General features: G+C 54.4%; 1 protein-coding gene and 1 non-coding gene across 2 annotated transcripts; one reads left to right on the top strand and one right to left on the bottom strand.

The window, feature by feature from the left end:
• Positions 1 to 2,909: 2,909 nt before the first annotated feature.
• Positions 2,910 to 4,280, bottom strand: MESP1 (mesoderm posterior bHLH transcription factor 1). The gene is made up of 2 exons (XM_040257558.1): positions 3,585 to 4,280; positions 2,910 to 3,270 (listed from the first exon to the last, which is right to left on the bottom strand). Exons 1-2 carry the CDS (start codon positions 4,278 to 4,280, stop codon positions 3,196 to 3,198), a joined length of 771 nt encoding a protein of 256 aa, XP_040113492.1. The 3' UTR covers positions 2,910 to 3,195.
• A 1,240-nt stretch (positions 4,281 to 5,520) lies between these two features.
• TRNAK-CUU lies at positions 5,521 to 5,593 on the top strand. The gene has a single exon. It is a non-coding gene; the product is annotated as a tRNA-Lys (tRNA).
• The last annotated feature ends 12,724 nt before the right edge of the window (positions 5,594 to 18,317 follow it).

Below are 18,317 nucleotides of genomic sequence, written 5' to 3'. Positions count from 1 at the left end.
ATTTCAGACCCCTCAACACACATACATAACTACCTGCTTGACAGGCTACAGCAAAGCCCAGATCTGTTGCGTACCACTCACCAATGTCGCCACCCAATGAACAGGTATACTTTGTTGTTGTTTAGTCACTCAGTTGTGTCCAACTTTTTGAGACCCCATGGACTGTACCCTGCCAGACTCCTCTGTCCATGGGGATTCTCCAGGCAAAGATACTGGAGTGGGTTGCCATTTCCTTCTCCAGGGGATTTCCCCGGCCCATGTCTCTTGCATCTCCTGCGTTGGCTGGTGGATTCTTTACCACTGCACCACCTGGGAAGCCCCAACCAGGTACACTAGCTTTGCGAAAATTTCCTTGTCCTTTTTCTGTGCTCCAGTGTCATCTGTAAAATAGCTACAGCTGCCCCACCACCTGCCCACCTCGCCTGTGGATCTGAGGCTAAAATGACTTGAAATTAGTTGTTGGATTTATTTTTTTAAACATTTTATTTTTTAGCAATATATATAAATAGCATTCTCCTTTAACCTTTTGACCTTTCCTCAGGGCATGTGGAATTCTATCTAGGTTCCTGACCCTGGATGGAACCCGCATTGGAAGCCTGGAGTCTTAACCACCAGGGAAGCGCCCCCAGTTGGTGAATTTAAAGCCTTAAACACAGCCCCGGCTCGTCTGGCTGCTCCGTATATATGAGCTTCTCCACCATGACAGTTCTGACCCCTGGGGGCTGCGAAGGCGGCCAGCGGCGACTAGAGCCAGGCAGGATCCGCCGCTGATGCCACCCTCCGCCCCCCTACCCCCACGCCCACCCCCACCCCACTTCCAGCAGGCCTGCGCGCAGCCCGCTCCGGACCAGCCCCCCACGGTGAGGGGACGCGCCACCCAACGCGTCTGTCCCTGCTCAGCTGTCGCATAGGCGATGCGCCCGCGGGGAAGCACACTGGCCCCGGAGTCACACCCAGGTCCCAGTCTCAACGCGGCCCCTGATCGTCCTCAACTTCCCATCCTCCAAACGGCCCCGCTAACGGCTTAGCTCAACAGGTTAGCAGAGAACTGACAGCGCCCAGGGCTCACCTACCTGGGAGCTGCTCTCTGCCCTCCTCCCGGGGGATGCAAGCGGGGCCCCCCAAGAAGGGGGTGGGGTGCGGGAGGGGTGGGAGGCGCCCCTTCCCATCTCCAGCCCTCTTATTAGCGGGGACTTGTTAATGGAAATTCACACCCAGGTGCTAATAAACAGTGGGCCGCTCCTGGGCTGGAGAGCGAGGGGAGGCGCACCCCAGGGGAGGGGGCTGGCCGATGAGCCCCACTTATCTATGAAAAGACTTGCTAATAACTTTAATTCCCCGTCCTAAACCACGGGGCCTTTACTATGCAAATAGATTTTTCTAAACTGGGCAGGGTCCTGGAGACTTCCCGCTCAGTTCCTTAGGGCCCTGGGAGGGAAGAGAGAGTTGGGGGCGGAGGCGCGGGAAAGGGGGCGGATCCGCGGGAAAGGGGGCGGATCAGTGAAGGTGTGAGGTCCCGCCCCCTGCAGGGCCTCTGCTTTTGGATCCCACTCCCTACAACCAAATGCTGGCCAGGGTGCGCCAGGACTCCTGAATTACACACTATGACCCCCACCCCAGTCTGAGTTACTGCCCCTCCTGGCCTGGGCCAGAGCATTGGAAATGATCTCTGAAGTGGTTTCAAAACAAATCAATATCAACCTATAAATAGATAAACTGTGCTACACCCATGCAATGGAATATTACTGAGCAATAAATATAAATGAAGTACTGATACACGAGAAAACATGATGCTTTCATTCATATGAAAGTCCAGAATAGGCAAATCTGTAGAGCTAGAAGAAAGCAGATGAGTGGGTTGGGGTGGAGAATAGGGGGATGGAGTAACAGGGAATCACTGCTAAATGGTTACAGGGTCTCTTTTGAGGGGTAGTAAAAATGACCCAAAGTAAGACAGTGGTGATGGTTACCTAACTATGAATATACTAAAACCATTGAATTATGTACTTGAATGCATTTCATGGTATAAATTATATCTCAATAAAGGTATTTTAAAAAAAATGCCAAGGTCAGTATTTCAAAGATGCTTGAGGGGGGCAGAGGAGAACTGAGCATTCATAGACGGCTGAGAGACCCCTTACCCCACCTCACCAACTCCCAGGCTTGACTGCTCATCAGACCCCCTGACTGAACCCAGGTTTCCCCTTCCCCCATACAGCATTTCCCGCATCTGAATCCAAGCCTAGATCCAGGTCAGTTCTGTGGATCTGGATACAACCAATGGACCTCTCATCTTGGCCTGAGCCAGGCCTCTGGGAGGTCACAGCTATTTAAAATTGGGACTGACCCACCTGTTATTTTATGTCCCTAAACATGGGAGAGAAACCACAGTGAAGGGAGATGGGAGAATCCCAGGGTCTAGGCCTTGATACTCCAGCACAAGGGCAGTAGACCCATGCAGTGAGCCCTTGGAGCTGGCGTCCTGTAGACCCCAGAAAGAATGGAGCAGGCAAAACCCAACCAGGCCCGAGAGCTCGGATTCTGGAAGTCATATCTGGGTTTAAGTGCTGATCCTTGGTTTATCCTTCTGCAAAATAATTACTTAGGAATAAAATGTGTAAAGACCCGGTGCACAGTAAGTATGCACTAATGGAAACGCATTTTCTACAGAGATACTTGGTTTTATCCAGGTTCAAAGAAAAGGTGGACAGACAGCTTGCGGCCGCTTTCTCAAATGAAGCCCTGCCCCCTTCAGGCGGGCCCATTGGGAACAAGGGGGTGCTAAAACGGGGCTGGGGGCAAGGAGGAAGGGGTCTGAGGCTGTGTGCTTTGGGGACTCCCAAATCCCTGACGTCCTTTGGAGGAGGGGAGGGAAGCTTTGTGTCCCTGTGAAGGAAGAACGTGCCAACTGACACCAGCACAGAGTTTATTCACAAATAAATAAATACATACTAGGCAGAGCTCCTGCCTGTCTCCAAGTGTCTACCCTCTGAGTCCCTCCATCGCGGGAGGGGTTTCGGAAGTCCGTCCTAGGTGGGGACCGGCTCTCACTTTCAGCGATGCCCATGCCGGTATCTCCGGCGCCCTCTTTCAGGAAAGGGAGTCTGGAGAGGGACCAATTCGAAGGCGCGGAGGCCAAAAAGGCGTCAGTGCTCACAGAATTGGGCGCCAGATGTTAGCCGTCACTTCAACTTCTCAGGCCGGCGGCCACTCCAGGGGCAAGAGGGGCATCGAGGTCTCCAGCAGGGCCAGTACGTCGCCGGGAAAGAGCTGGAGGAGACAGGGGACAGCGTGGTCCTGAACGTGAGGCCGCCGAGCCTGGGTGTCCGCGCTCGCGAGCTCCGCTCTCAGGGGGGCCTTCGGCGTCCCCAGTGTCCCCCTCCCTCCCTTCGCCGCTCGGGCGCCCCGCGCACGCCAACCGTGTCGCTCCAGAGAGGGAGCAGGCGAGGCCGGGCCGCCGGTGGGGGAGTCCCACGGGGGCTGGTCCCCGGAGTGTGAGGTGGGGATATGAGACGGTAGGTGGTGCCACCCCACGACGGCGCTGAGCCGGGAGGGAGTTCCGCGCGAAGGAGGGCGATACTAACCGGGGATGAGGGGCTCGGCTCCATCGCCGGTCCTTCCGGGCACGCCGCCCCGCGGTCGTAAAGCACCGGAGGGTCGCGCAGCTCGGGCGCTGCCAGGGCTCCGGGGCAGGCGGGCGGGGACCCCCAGGACACCGCGGCGCCGGCGGCCGAGCCGGAGCAGCAGCCTCGCGTCTGCGCCTCCGCGGGGCCGCCGTCGGGGCACAGCGCGCAGCCCCGAGGGGGCGCCGCGTCGCCACGTTGCCGGCGCCGGCGCTGCAGGCTGTCCTCGCTGAGGCCCAGCACGGCCGACAGGTGTCCGATGTAGCGGATGGCCAGGCGCAGCGTCTCGATCTTGGTCAGGCTCTGGCCGGCGGGCGCCACAGACGGAGGCAGGAAGCGGCGCAGCTCGTGGAGGGCGCGGGCGAGCGTGCGCATGCGCAGCTTCTCGCGCTCGCTGGCGCTCTGCCGCTGCCCGGCGCCCAGGCGGCCGCCCCGCGCGCCTCGCCTCCCAGCTACCCGGGCGCGGAGGGCGGCGCGGGTGCCCGAGCTCCTGGGGCTTGGCACGGGGCTGCAGGCCGGGACGCTGCCCCAAGAGTCCGGGGACGAAGCGGGGGAGCAGCCGCAGTCTGCGTCGGCGGCCGGCGGCGGCTGAGCTGGGCCCCAGCCTGCCGCGAGCATCCAGGACTCAGAGAGCGGAGGGCACAGGGACTGGGCCATGGCAGCGGCGGCGTGTCTGGGGGCCGGCGGCCGGCGACCGCTTTATCCCCGAGCCCCGAAGTGTGAAGTGGCCTCTTCCAGGCCGCATCAGCACTTCAAAGGGGGCTCGGGGGCCTGGCGGGGGCTGGGCTTGACCCTTTGAACCAACGTCGGGGTGGGGGTTGCGGGGGGCGAAGGTGTCGGCCTGTTGGCTGCGCCAGGTTGGCCCCACCTGGGCCCTCGCATGGACACCTGACCCGGACACTCCGGCCTTCTGCTCGCGCCAGTGGCAGGCGCTGTCCAGGGTGTTGGATCAGCTCAGCAGGCTAAAGGAAGCCAGGTCAGGGAACTGCAAGTTCTGGTACCTAGGTTTGGGGCTGCCTTCACCTGTCGGAAACCTTATGCAAATTCTTGTTATCTTGAGGGTTTTCCTGGTGGCTCAGCGGTAAAGAATCTGCCTGCCAATGCAAGAGACATGGATTCGATCCCTGGTCCAGGAAGATCCCACACGCCTCGGAATAACTAAGCTCAGTGCGCCGTATCTATTGAGTCTGTGCTCTAGATAGAGCCCGGGAGCGGCAACTACTGAAGCCCCCGCGCACCCTAGAGCCGAGGCTCTGCAACAAGAGAAGCCACCGCAATGAGAAGAGCCCACGCAGCAACCAAGACCCAGCACAGCCAGAAATAAATAAATGCTTTTTAAAAAAAGTTTTATTTAACCTTCGTTTCCAGTTTGTATAATGGGGGAGAAGGAAATGGCAACCCACTCCAGTATTCTTTCCTGGAGACTCCCATGGACAGAGGAGCCTGGCAGGTTAATACAGCCCATGGGGTCGCACAGAGTCGGATATGACTGAGTGACTAACTCAGGCACACTGTGGCAGCAGGTCCCTGGACTCCTGTAGAGGCCAGGAGGGAGTGGAGCCACGACTCCATGTTCCTCCTCCAGGGCCGACTGGTCCTGGGTGCACCCTTCCCTGGTGGTGGTGGTGAGTGGGAGAGACGAAGCTATCCTAGGTAAATCCAGCAAGCTGGCAGAATCTGGCCAGGCTGGTGAACCATCTGAGCTGGAGGAGAGGTGCCCTGCTGCCCTCCAGGACACCCTCAGCCTGGCAGAGTCAAGGGCTTGGCCTGTTGCCATGGCTGCCACCTCTGGCCTTTAGCTGGTATCCCACCACTTTGGGGCAGGTATAATGGGCTTTGCCAAGGAAATGTGAGTGACAACGACACAGAAAAAGCACTTAAGAAAATTCAGAGTGATTCCCTGGTGGTCCAATGGTTAGGACTCAGCACTCTTACTGCAGGGGCCCCAGGTTCTATCCCTGGTCAGGAAATAAGATCCCACAAGCCACAGCATGGCAAAAAAAAAAAAAAAAAAAAAAACCCTTCATGATAAAACTTCTCAACAAATTTAAGCTAAAGGAGAACTTTCTCAGTCTGATGAAAGGCATCCTCAGGGAACCTACAGCTCACAGCATACTAAATAAGGAAAGACTGAAAGATTTCCTTCAAAACTCAGAACAAGACGAGGATGTTGGCTCCTACCAATACCTTGTCAATGTTGGGAGGTGGGGGTCTCACCTGTGGAATAAGGAAAGAGAAATAAAAGGCATATGGATTGAAAAGGAAGAAATAAAACTGTCTCCATTTATGGACAACATGATTGTCCACATGGGAAAGCTCAGAGTGTCTGCATCGCCTGCCTGACCCCTCGGGTCTGAGTTTACACGTTGTCACAATAGCTCCTTCAAGCATGGAAGTCTGCTCTCCAGCTGGACTGTGAAGTATTTGGTGTCTGGTATCATGTCTTCCAAAGAAGTGGTGTCTAGGGTTTCTTTCAGAGGTCTACTGTTTTGCGTCCCCCAGGCTTCTAGTTCTGTGAGACTCACGGGTGAGCTGGTTTGTAGCAAAGAAAGCCAAGTGACTTGGTACCTTCTTCCTGAGCATCTTTGCTCACCACCACCCCTCTCCCCTTGTCTCCTTTCTCTTCTACTGCCCTTGGCCTCTTCTAACGCCCTCTATACCCCCTACTCTGCAGTCTGTCCCAGCAGCCCCAGACGCTTATGCCCATGATCACATATAGGAGAGACAGGGCCAACCAACCCCTGGAGAGAAGGGGTAGAGTCCATGCCATGGGCACAAGCCACAGGGCCCATTGGCTCCATAGGAGAGCCTGGCCTATGAGGACCCTCCCAGGCCTGCAGCTGTCAGCATGCTCTGCCCTGTCTGGATCCTGCACAATGGATGGGGTTCTAGATCCAAGCCAAGAACCTGGCATTAGACCCCCCTTTAATCCCACTTGACTGGAGCTAACAAACAGTGGAAACAGGTTGTAGGAGGAGGTGCAGAGTCAAAGCTGGTCAGGTAGGAGGGGTGGGATCCCAGGGGGCTCTGGGCATGCTGTTGCCAACCTCTGAATGTCAACAAATTCCTCCAATTCCCGTACAATTCTGATTTCCACTTTGTAGCTAATAATTGAGAAAACTCAGAATGACCAGGCTTCCCAGGTGGCTCAGACGGTAAAGAATCCACTTGCAATGCAGGAGACCCAGGGTTTGATCCCTGGGTTGGGAAGATATCCTGGAAAAGGGAATGGCTACCCGATCCAGTATTCTTGCCTGGAGATCCCATGGATTTAGGAGCCTAGGGGGCTCCAGTCCATGGGGTCCCACAGACATGATTGAGTGACTGATAGTTTCACTTTCAGAATGACCAAAAGCTCCTAGGAAATCAGCCACCCTTTTCTTGTATTCTTATATTATTATTTATTTGAAAATCTAATACATGCACATGATTAAAAGTTGAATAAGTACAGAGTGCATATCAAATCTCTTTACTCTTCTGCCTCTGAGGTCTCCAATTCCTAGTCAAGGGGAAACTATCATGACAGGTTTGTGGGCAACAATGTTCTTAAAGTGAATTTTTGTTAAGTACAAAATCAACTAGACATTCTTTAAACAAAGGGCCATATGTGTGTGGGAGGTAGACTGCTGATCCTGAAAACACAGCTCTGGCCCCTGAGGATGCTCAAATCTAAGAGCCACCAGTTAACATCCATTGCTCACTTACGTGGGGACCACCGAAAGCTATGGAGCAAGAGAGGGACACTGTGTGTGACGTGTGATGGGAAGATCTCTGGTGTCAGGGTTGAGAGTGGGTTAAAAGGATTCAGGGGTGTCCATGGAGGCCAAGAACTCACACACACAAAAAAAAAACGGCATGAGAGAGGCGGGGTGGTTCTGCCCCCAACTCCAGTCTTTCCATCTTCATCTTTCCATCTTCAGCTCCAAGGCTGACAAATTGGAGGTGCCAGCTGGAATCCCTCCCTCTCCCGTGACCCCTCAAGGCCCAGTGTGTGCAAGGCTATGGGTCTGCTGAAGCCAAGTGAGGGGAAAGGAGAGACCCCCAAGCCGGAGCCCGGGCTCTCCAGGCTCCCATCAGCTGGCCTCCCTCTTCCCCGGGTCCGCATGCCTCTGGCACCTTTGATCTTCTTATCGCCAGCCCCTCCGGTGGGTTCATTAGGGAGCTGCCCCAGTTAATGAGTTCTCCGGGCAGCAGGGCCCACACGCCCTCCCGCTGGGCTGAGGCCTTCACACCTCTGGGGCCTGTGTTTTGACAAGTGCCAGAACCAGTGGCTCCTGCTCCCCCGGCCCGAGCCTGCCTTCCCCTGCCAACGTGTAAGGCTGGGAAATGAGGCCTTGGGGCAGCCCCACTGAGCGGAGGTGAGAGTTCAGCGGGTCCTCGGCCAGGGTGGGGGCAGGCAGGACAGGGCAGCACCCCCTTGGGCTGGGGCCTGGGTCTCAGCCTTCCTTCTAGGAGCCAGCCGGCTGCCTCAGGTCGAGCCTGGATCCTGGGCGCTGCCCCCTCCCACCTCCCAGCCTCAGTGCCCTCATTTCCCCCGCCAGCCCCTCTGACAGGAGAGTGCTAATCAAAGGTGCAATGTCAGTCTTCCCCTCGCAGTCCCTAATCCCAACGCCGCCGGAGCCAGAGGCCCCAGGAGAAGGAAGCGGCTCTCCTACCGCCAGCCTGTTTAGCATCAGCAGGGACACCTCCTGGGAGGCTCCTAATTTGGGTGTTCCCTGTTGCCGGGGATCTTCCCACCATACCTCGGCACAAGTCTGAGAGAAAGGCTCTTTCAAGGAGAGTAATTGCTGTTCATGAAGCCCCACCTTTAGGCAGCCTAGGACACCCCTCCTAGGCGTGTAGCTTAGAATCGAATCCCTCTTCTGCCACGTACCACCTGTGTCACTTGGGTAACTCAGTCTCCATCCCTTCCATGAATCATAGCTGCTGTGCTGAGGTTGCAAGGGCGTCAAATCATCCTGCACAGACCATACTTCCAGCAGCGCCTCATGCATGTCCCTGCTGTCACTTGGGGCCTGGCCTCTGCCGGATCCCAGCTCACAGGCGCGCTGTGATGTGGATGTCACTGCTTCACCTGGTAGTTAAGGAAATGGAGGCGCAGGGGGTGGACCTATGTCACATGGCCAGTAGGGGCAGAGCCAGGGTCCATCTGGTGCTGTTTGGGACCCAAGCGAGTGTCCTGTCCTCCCACCAGCTCCCCTGTCTTCTCTGGAAACCTCCAGTGGCTCCTTATTCCTGGAGGGCCGCCTCAAGAATGAGGGTGCAGGAAGAGGGGGCGGTGCCCCCTAGTCCTCAAGGCCCCCTGAAACCTCGCTACAAGTCACCTGGATCTGTTGAGAGGTTAAAAATGTAAAGCATTTCCAGATCCACCCTGGACCTGCTTGAGCCAGAATCCCTGGAGGAGATTCCGGGTATGTAAAGTGAAATGTCCTGAGAACGATGAAGCTCAGCCATTTTTGGGAAGCCGTGCCCTACAGTGAGCCCCCCGAATCCAGAGAGTGGAAGAGGCATGGGGAGGGCTCAGCCCCCACCATGCACTCCACTGTGTCATGGACAGATGAGGCCGTGCTTGTGTTGGAGGTGGGGCTGCAGCCGCCTGGAGCCCAGAGCCATCAGAGGGCCCAGCAGGAAGGCTCCCAGCTTCCCCTCCACCTCCCTCCTTCCCCATCAGCTCCCAGTGAAGGCCCCCAAGGCTCCCAGGAAGCCCCTTCCAACTGAGATCACCACCCTCCCCTCACACCTTTAGCTCCCGGAGCCACTGGCTTGGCAAGCCATATGGAATAGATTATTCTGGACCCATGATAATCTGATTATCTTGGTCATGGATCAGCTGGAATGCACAGCCAGTGAAAGTCACAGGAAGGAGGCAGAGGGGCGATGAGGAGGGAGGGGGTGGGAAGAAAGGAGAGAGATCTGTCAGATTCCGGGTAAGGCTGGGGAGGAAGTGCCAGTTCTGGGAGCCGGGCCAGGCTGAGAAGGCAGGGAAAGTAGATCGTGTCTCTCCCCTTAGAGGTGTCACATCCATGCTTCTTCACTTCATCTGGGTAAGTGGAGGAAGGTCTGAGCCTTATAGTGAAACATGGGGAAACTGGGCATGAACGGGGTGAAGTAAGTAGCTGAACCAGCCCAAAGCAAAGATGCAGACATGTGAATACAGGGAAACTTGTCACATGGCCCCTCAGTTAGTATAGCTGTAAAATGGAGCAAGGACTCCCAACTACCTGCTGAGATGTCCTGGGAGACTGCATGCCTTGGTTGCAAAGCATTGTCTCAAGCCAGAGAGCTGCACCTGGGTGTCCAGTGTCCTTGCATTCCCAGCCACAGACAGCAGAGGGCGCTGCCCAGCTACCTGGGATCTTGGGATCTGGGCTGGGCGGACCTCCTGGCATTGTCAGAAAAGACTTTATTTGTTTTTCTGGGGCCAGGGCCAGTGCTGGGTGGAGGTGGTGGGCACTGGGAGCTAAGCAGATATGTCAGAGACGCTGAGGCTGGCTTAAGAAATGGGTGAGGCTGACTTCGTGCCAGTGTGATGGGCTATGTGACCCCAGAAAGTCCATTTGTTCTCTCTAGACCCCAATTTGCTTATCTGTCCACTGGGAAAAACATACACCTGTATGCAGAAAGGTAAAGCAAGATGGAACCCATAGGAATGAGGAGAAGGCAGACAGGCTCAAGTCTCCCTACCTTCCATACATACCCCTGGAAGCAGAGGTTGAAAGCAATCAGACCATGAGCTGACCAAAACTCTAGGCTCACCAGCTCCCCCTAAGGATTTACAGGCCCAGCTCAGTGGCCAACTTTGGGCACATCCAGCACCAGTACCTGCAGAAAGCACAAGATGGCACTTCCTCCAGGCAGGATACACAGGATTCTGGCTTCTTCTAACCCCATGCCTGCTCTGGGAGACTGCACAGCAGAACAGTAAGGAGCCAGGACAATGGTGAGGCTCCAGCCAAGTCACTGGGTGGCTCTGGGCCTCAGTCAGCTCCAGGTTGTCCTTCCCAAGGGCTGGGGAAGGAGCACATCACCTCCCTTCTCCTGGGGTATCTAACTTCAGACCTAATATAGAGCAGAATGGGGGCTCCTGGGAGTGGGCTGCAATGTCTGGGTAAGGTCTGGGGAAGTGAAGAGCTTCTGAGCATAGGATCCTTTGTCAGAGACTGGGAAACAGCCCTGAACCGAGTGGAGAACATGTAGGGGGCGGGGATAAAACTTAAGTTGCGTGCATGCAGGCCAAGTCGCTTTAGTCAGGTCTCTTTGCAATCCTATGGACTGTAGCCCTCCAAACTCCTCAATCCATGGGATTTTTTAGGCAAGAATACTGGGGTGGGTTGCCAGGCCCTCCTCCAGGAGATCTTCCCAACCCAGGGATAGAACTTGCGTCTCTTATGTCTCTTGCAAAGAACCTGCCTTTACTGCTAGCACCACATGGGAAGGCAGGGCTTAAGTTGACCAGATTATAAACAGAAGAAGGGTCTTACATGGTCAGTACTGATTATGTGCCTACTGAGGGTAGGATACGGAGAAGGCGATGGCATCCCACTCCAGTACTCTTGCCTGGAAAATCCCATGGATGGAAAAGCCTGGTAGGCTACAGTCCATGGGGTCGCAGAGTCGGACACGACTGAATGACCTCACTTTGACTTTTCACTTTCATGCATTGGAGAAGAAAATGGCAACCCACTCCAGTGTTCTTGCCTGGAGAATCCCAGGGACGGGGGAGCCTGGTGGGCTGCCGTCTATGGGGTTGCACAGAGTTGTACACAACTGAAGCGACTTAGCAGCAGCAGCAGAGGGTAGAATAAACCCACCAAGAGAAATCCAAGTCTAGCCTTTGGCAGAGCCCAGGAATTTCCTTCACCCTTGGAGATCATGCCTCACCCCAGGCCCTGGGAGTGCACAGTCAGCACCCAGCATGGGCGGCCAGTCTGGCGGAGGCCCCCAGGAGTGCTGACACCTGTTGCTTGCCTCCCACAACCAGGTTGACCTTGACAAACCCCACCTCTGCCCCTTCACCGACCCTCCCCAAGGCTGGCCCCAGGCTTCAGAACAGCCTCAGCATGCCCTTTGCCCAGCGATTTCCCTGATGGGGAATTCATCCTGATAAGAAAAGATTAAAGGTGCAAGTGAAGACTTGCTGCTGAGTGACAGATCCAAACTGCAGGAAAACCCCTTCCGTGTGACTTGATTGATATAAGGAAAAGCAAAAGAGAACAAAAATCTAAAAACCAACCCCTACTGTGCATTTTGTAAGGGTCCACAGCATGTGTGTGCGTAAATGCACACTCACCAAGGCTAAGATCTAGGGCTTATCTGGCATGCGGGTGGGGCAGGGCTGGGTTCTGAGGGCTGATATAAAGAGATCATATCTATAAGGTTTAAAATTTTTACAAGGAGTTGGCATTCACATGTGACACGTGCAGTTTAAAAGTATAGGTATATGGATATATACCTATGTGCAAAACTTGGAGGCATCTCAGTATATCCTAGAAAATGTGTCACCTAAACAGTTACTGTCACACCAGGGAGTACTTTAAAATCTCATTGCAGAAATAGATCTAGTGATCTAGAAAAGGTTATTCACACACTGTGTAACACAGGAAGCTCAGCTCAGTGCTCTGTGATGAGCTGGATGGGTGGGTGAGGGGGTCGGGGGGGAGGTCCGCGAGGGAGGGTTATATATATACATATACCCGTTCACTTTGTTGTACAGCAGAAACTAACACAACATAGTAAAGCAATTATACTCCAATTTTTTGAAAGTTATTAATGCATTAGTGAGAGAAGTTGGTCACAAAACAACATGCACTTTATACAGCCAAAGGAACTGGAAGCAGAGGCTAAAATAGCTGTTTGTCTGCCAACGTTCATCGCAGCATTGTTCATAATACCTGAAAGGTGGAAACAGCCCAAATGTCTATCAAGTGATGAGTGAACAAAATGTGGTATAAATGTAAAATGGGATATTATCCGACCGTAAGAAGGAATGAAGCTTGGCCACATGCTACCCTGCAGATGAACCTTGATTACACTGTGATATAAGCCAGACACACCAAAGGACAATACTGTATGGGTTGCCATTTCCTACTCCAGGGGATCTTCCCAACCCAGGGGTTGAACCGACATCTCTTGTGTCTCCTGCATTAGCAGGTTGATTCTTTACCTCTGTGCCACTTGGGAAGCCCAAAGAACTCAGTATGCTCCCTTAATGGTTCCATCTCCATGTTCTGTATTTGTAGGGATGCTTAGAAAAGGTTAGGATGCAGAGATATAGACTAAGTGTGACCCTGGTCCTCTCTGGGTAGATGGAAGTGGGGGCTTTAAAATTCCCTTAATTTTGATTGTCTATACTTTCTTGATGTTTAGTCGCTAAGTCATGTCTGACTCTTTGCGACTCCATGGACTGTAGCCCACCAGGCTCCTCTGTCCATGGGGTCCTTCAGGCAAGAATACTCTACTGGGTTGCCATTTCCTTCTCCAGGGGATCTTCCTGACCCAGGGGTTGAACCCTCGTCTCCTGAATTAGACGGGTTCCTTACCCCTGAGCCACTAGGGAAGCCCGAGTCTCACTTCTCTGTAATGATTATTATTGGTTTGACAAATTAGAAAAGAAAGAAAAGGAAGGGAGGGAAGGAAAAAAGACTTCGCAACCCCTTTGCCTCGGTTGTTTGCATTCCGGTAGCAGAGATGGTGGACCTAGGCCCCCTTAAGGCTTTCGGTAATCAGGCTGGGGCGGCTGGCTCTCCCTTTGCAGAGCCTGCAGAAGTTAGTGCCTCTCCTTCTCCCACTTTGTCCCTCCCAAGAGCTGCAAGACCACAGATGGCCTCTCCTCTCCAGCAGGACAGGCAGGCAATACTCGTGGAGTCCCCCATGATGAACATATGATGCTATATCTAATCCTCCCAGCAAGGACACCCAGTTCATAGATGAGGAGACTGAGGCTAAAAGGTGAGCACTGAGCCCAAGCATGGCTGGCCCTAGGCTTGAGCCGTCTCTGCCGAGACTTGTTGCCCCAGGAGCTGGACCAGGCCACCCTGGGGCCTCTGCAGGCCCTTCCACACCAGCCTCCTGGCCTACCCTTCTTGTTGGAGAAAGAACATGGCGTGCACCTCCCTGCCCTCAGCCTGCTGGGCACTCCCTGGATGCCTGTGGCCCCAGCCTCTCCCATGCACCCCCAGCCATCTTTTCCCACATTACCTCCTATGGTATCCTTGGCCCACTCCCAGGGCCCCTGCCTGTAGCCAATTTAGACAGCCTTTGCCCTCATGTAACCGCAGTCTCCTGTTTCCTGTCTCCATCTCTTTACCTTCCAACCCCTCCTCCTCCTCAGAATTTCTGTGCAATCTCACTGCCTCCCCAAGAGTTCAAACTCTTCACTCAGCAGGACTTTCCAACCCCACCTGGCTCCCACTTTCTTGTCCACACCCCTCCCAGCCTCCCCACCTCTGTCCCAGGGCTCCAGACGGCTTGGCATCGCCCCAATTACCCCTGAGCGTCCCTGCTTCCAGACAGGCTCACACCTTTCCCCTTGGCCAGGAAGACCCCACCCCCACCTGGAGAAAATCCACAATTTCAGGGCCCTCCCTTCCTCCCGGGACCGGGACCGCCCTGATCACCTGGCCAGGTAGCACCTCTCTGTCACCCATGGCCTCCCAGCACATCAGGCCTCCACAGACTCTTGGAGCGAACTCGTCTTTCTCCTCCTCCAACTCTCAGCTCCCAGAGAGCAGCAGAGACTCGACCACCTCCCCCAACCCCCACCACCCTGAGTCTCAGCCCCCTGGTCAGCAACGATGTTTCCTCATGGGGGTGTGCATGGCCTTTATGGGTTTGAATTCTGGTTCTGGGATGCCCTAAAGCAAAGGAAGGGGCCTCTCTGGGCCCAATTTCCCCACTCAGCAAGACAGGGAATAGCAGGTTGTCAGGCCTGGGGTTTGAGCACTGAACAGAATTCTGTGGGCAACGCTGGGCACTGTGGGGTGTGGAAGTGCTCAGGCCCGGTCGGGGTGAGTACAGTGCCCAGGGCTGCTCCATGCCCTTCCCGGGTGGCTGTCAGCCTCTGGGCGCCCCTGGGGGACACTGATGGTGCTCTGCCTGGCAGGGCCTGGTCATTGGGCTTCCCTGGCTATGCCCAGAGTCACACGCCCATCCCAGGAGCCACGGGAGGAGAGTGTCCAGGGTTCTGGGCTGGATACTCAGGGCTCCTGGAGCGAGCAAGGGGCACACGTAGACTCCTGGATATCACCCCCACCTCGCCACCAACCCAGGGACACAGGCTCTGCCCTTACCCTGAGCCTCCCACAAGGGGGCCTGTGGCCTCCCGCCCCTACCCCCGAAGTGCTTTCTGGGGTTTCTAAGGGGACCTGCTGCCGGGCTGTTTTGGAGGCCCCTGCACACTCTGGTTCCCAAGTCGACACCTTCTGCCCCGGAGGAGGCGGCCTTGTGTCAACAGGCAACAGGAGGTGTGAAGGCAGCCACCGTGGCCAAGGGGGAGGCCAGGCCGGCCCTCGCGCTGGCTGGTAATGAGAATACCACACGGCAGCCCCTGCAGCCCCCAGCAGCCTGCCTCCCTGCCCCACACCCCCACGTTCCCACTGCCTGGCCACCCCAGGGCTGGGAAGGGACGCAGGAGGGAAGAAGACTTGAGGGGCAGAGGCCAGCCCTGCAACCAGCTCCAGGGCCCGGGCCTGTTCCCCAGGGCCCCGCCCCGCCTGCCCAGGGAGAAGGAGCAGGTGGAGAGCTTCTGGGAGCAGGGCTGGGGTCTGCGCTGAGCCACCGAGCAAACACAGGCCGACCGGAGGCATGGCCTGCCCCAGCCCGTCGCAGGGCTGGAGCTAAAACACACTCTGACTCCAAGCTGGGCCTCTCTGCGCTTCTCCTCTGACCAGGGTCTGGGGCATCAATCAGGGGATGATGCCACAGGGGCCTCAGGTGCCTCTAGTGGTAAAGAACCCACCTGCCTGCCAATGCAGCAGACATAAGAGACGCAGGTTCGATCCCTGGGTCAGGAAGATCCCCTGGAGGAGGGCGTGGCAACCCACTCCAGTATTCTTGCCTGGAGAATTGCATGCACAGAGGAGCCTGGCAGGCTGCAGTCGGTGGGTCACAAAGAGTCAGACACGACTGAACTACTAACACTTATAATCGGAGTGTTGACGGGGACGCGGCCTGCCCCTCTGCGCCCGGCTGACTGGTGCTACACGAGTGAGCGCAGCTGACTCAGGGCCTTGTGGTGCCGGCCCTGAGAGCAGGCCCAGCTGAGCCCAAGCCGCAGGCACAGAGAAGAGCAAGGGTAGGAGTGTCACGAGTGCTGAAACGCTTGTGAGGCCTCGCTCTGCCCTCCCCCTGCCCAAGATGTCCTGAAGCCAGGTCTCCCACGGCTCCCTGGCCCTGAGACTGCCCAGGGCCCTGAGAGGACAGCTGCGGATTCTTGGCCTCAGTTTTATGGTACTTTTGGTCAGTGTTGGCAGAAGCAGTAGCAGCCATCCCCTCCAGCTCCTATGTGTACTCTTCCAGCCTCTTTAAAAATACACACACACACACACACACACACACGCACACACACACACACACATAATTTACTTATTTGGCTGCACCAGGTCTTAATTGCAGCACACAGGGTCTTCAGTTGCGGTATGTGAACTCTTAGTTGCATTATATGGGATCTACTTCCCCAACCAGAGATTGAACCTGCGCCCCCTGCTTTGGGAGCATGGAGTTTTAGCCACTGGACCACCAGGGAAGTCCCTTCGTCTGGCCTCTTCTTGATTACCTCCATGAATAGGCCACTCACTCCCCCCCAAGACAGCCCCTGTGATCTAGAAAGTCCTTCAGACTCTCCCTGGAGTATTTCTCCAGCACCTGGAGATGATGCTCACAACCCCTGTGTTTCCTTTTTGCATGAAACATCCCCGAGCCCTTCAACTATTTCTCTGGTGACCCAGAGTCACACCCCCTCACTAAGCTCCCTCCCCTGAGCTAGGTTTGTACCCTGCCCTCATAAACTGTGGCCCCCAGGTGTGGCCACTTACCCCACGTAGGCGATAAGAGACCACCGCCTCTGGGAGCAGGGCTGTCATTGTTCAGTTGCTAAGTCGTGTCTGACTCTTTGTGACCCTATGGACTGCCGCACGCCAGGCTTCCCTGTCCTTCACTGTCTCCCAGAGTTTGCTCAGATTCATGTCCATTGAGTTGGTGATGCTATCTAAATCATCTCATTCTCCTTGATTAAAGATCCCCTTTTTCTTGAAAACAGGAACGGAATCACATTTTTCATACCCTTGGCGCCTGGAAAGCAATGACCAACCATGCCTGTTTCACAGTTGCTGCTGGTTACACGATGCCTCCTGACCCTGAACTTAAAAGGAGGGTACATAGGGCTCTGTTGATTCCACCTTATTAGTAATTAGATCCCATGAGTCATTCCAGCCTAACAGAATCTCTTTCAGTTCAGTTCAGTTGCTCAGTCGTGTCCGACTCTTTGTGACCCTATGGACAGCAGCACGCCAGGTTTCCCTATCCATTACCAACTCCCAGAGCTTACTCAAACTCATGTCTATTGAGTCGGTGATGCCATCCAACCATCTCATCCTCTGTCATCCCCTTTTTCAATCTTTGAATTGTCATCCCCTCCTGCCTTCAATCTTTCCCAGCATCAGTGTCTTTTTAAATGACTCAGTTCTTCACATCAAGTGGCCAAAGTATTGGAGTTTCAGCTTCAGCATCAGTCCTTCCAATGAATATTCAGGACTGATTTCCTTTAGGATGGACTGGTTAGATTTCCTTGCAGTCCAAGGGACTCTCAAGGGTCTTCAACACCACAGTTCAAAAGCATCAATTCTTTGGTGCTCAGCTTTCTTTATAATCCATCTCTCACATCCATACATGACTACTGGAAAAACCAGAGCTTTAACTAGACAGACCTTTATTGGCAAAGTAATGTCTCTGCTTTTTAATATGCTGTCTAAGTTGATCATAGCTTTCCTTCCAAGGAGCAAATGTCTTTTAATTTCATAGCTGCAGTCACCATCTGCAGTGATTTGGAAGCCCCCCAAAATAAAATCTGTCACTGTTTCCATTGTTTCCCCATGTATTTGCCATGAAGTGATAGGACTGGATACCATGATCTTAGTTTTCTGAATGTTGAGTTTTAAGCTAACTTTTTCACTCTCCTCTTTCACTTTCATCAAGAGGCTCTTTAGTTCTTCTTCTAGACATAAGGATGGTGTTATCTGTGTATCTGAGGTATTGATATTTCTCCCAGCAATCTTGATTCCAGCTTGTGCTTCATCTCACCCAGTGTTTCTCATGATGTACTCTGCATATAAGTTAAATAAGCAGGGTGACAATATACAGCCTTGACGTACTCCTTTCCCAATTTGGAACCAGTCTGTTGTTCCATGTCCAGTTCTATCTGTTGCTTCTTGACCTGCATATAGATTTCTTACGAAGGCAGGTCAGGCGATCTGGTATTCCTGTCTCTTTCAGAATTTGCCACAGTTTGTTGTGATTCACACAGTCAAAGGCTTTGGCATAGTCAATAAAGCAGAAGTAGATGTTTTTCTGGAACTCTCTTGCTTTTTCAATGATCCAACGGATGTTGGCAATTTGATCTCTGGTTCCTCTGCCTTTTCTAAAACCAGCTTGAACATATGGAAGTTAATGGTTCATGTATTGCTGAAGCCTGGCTTGGAG

Source organism: Oryx dammah, unplaced genomic scaffold (genome assembly GCF_014754425.2).
Source record: "Oryx dammah isolate SB20612 unplaced genomic scaffold, SCBI_Odam_1.1 HiC_scaffold_16, whole genome shotgun sequence".
NCBI lineage: Eukaryota > Metazoa > Chordata > Mammalia > Artiodactyla > Bovidae > Oryx > Oryx dammah.
This window is presented reverse-complemented; position numbering and strand designations above follow the sequence as displayed.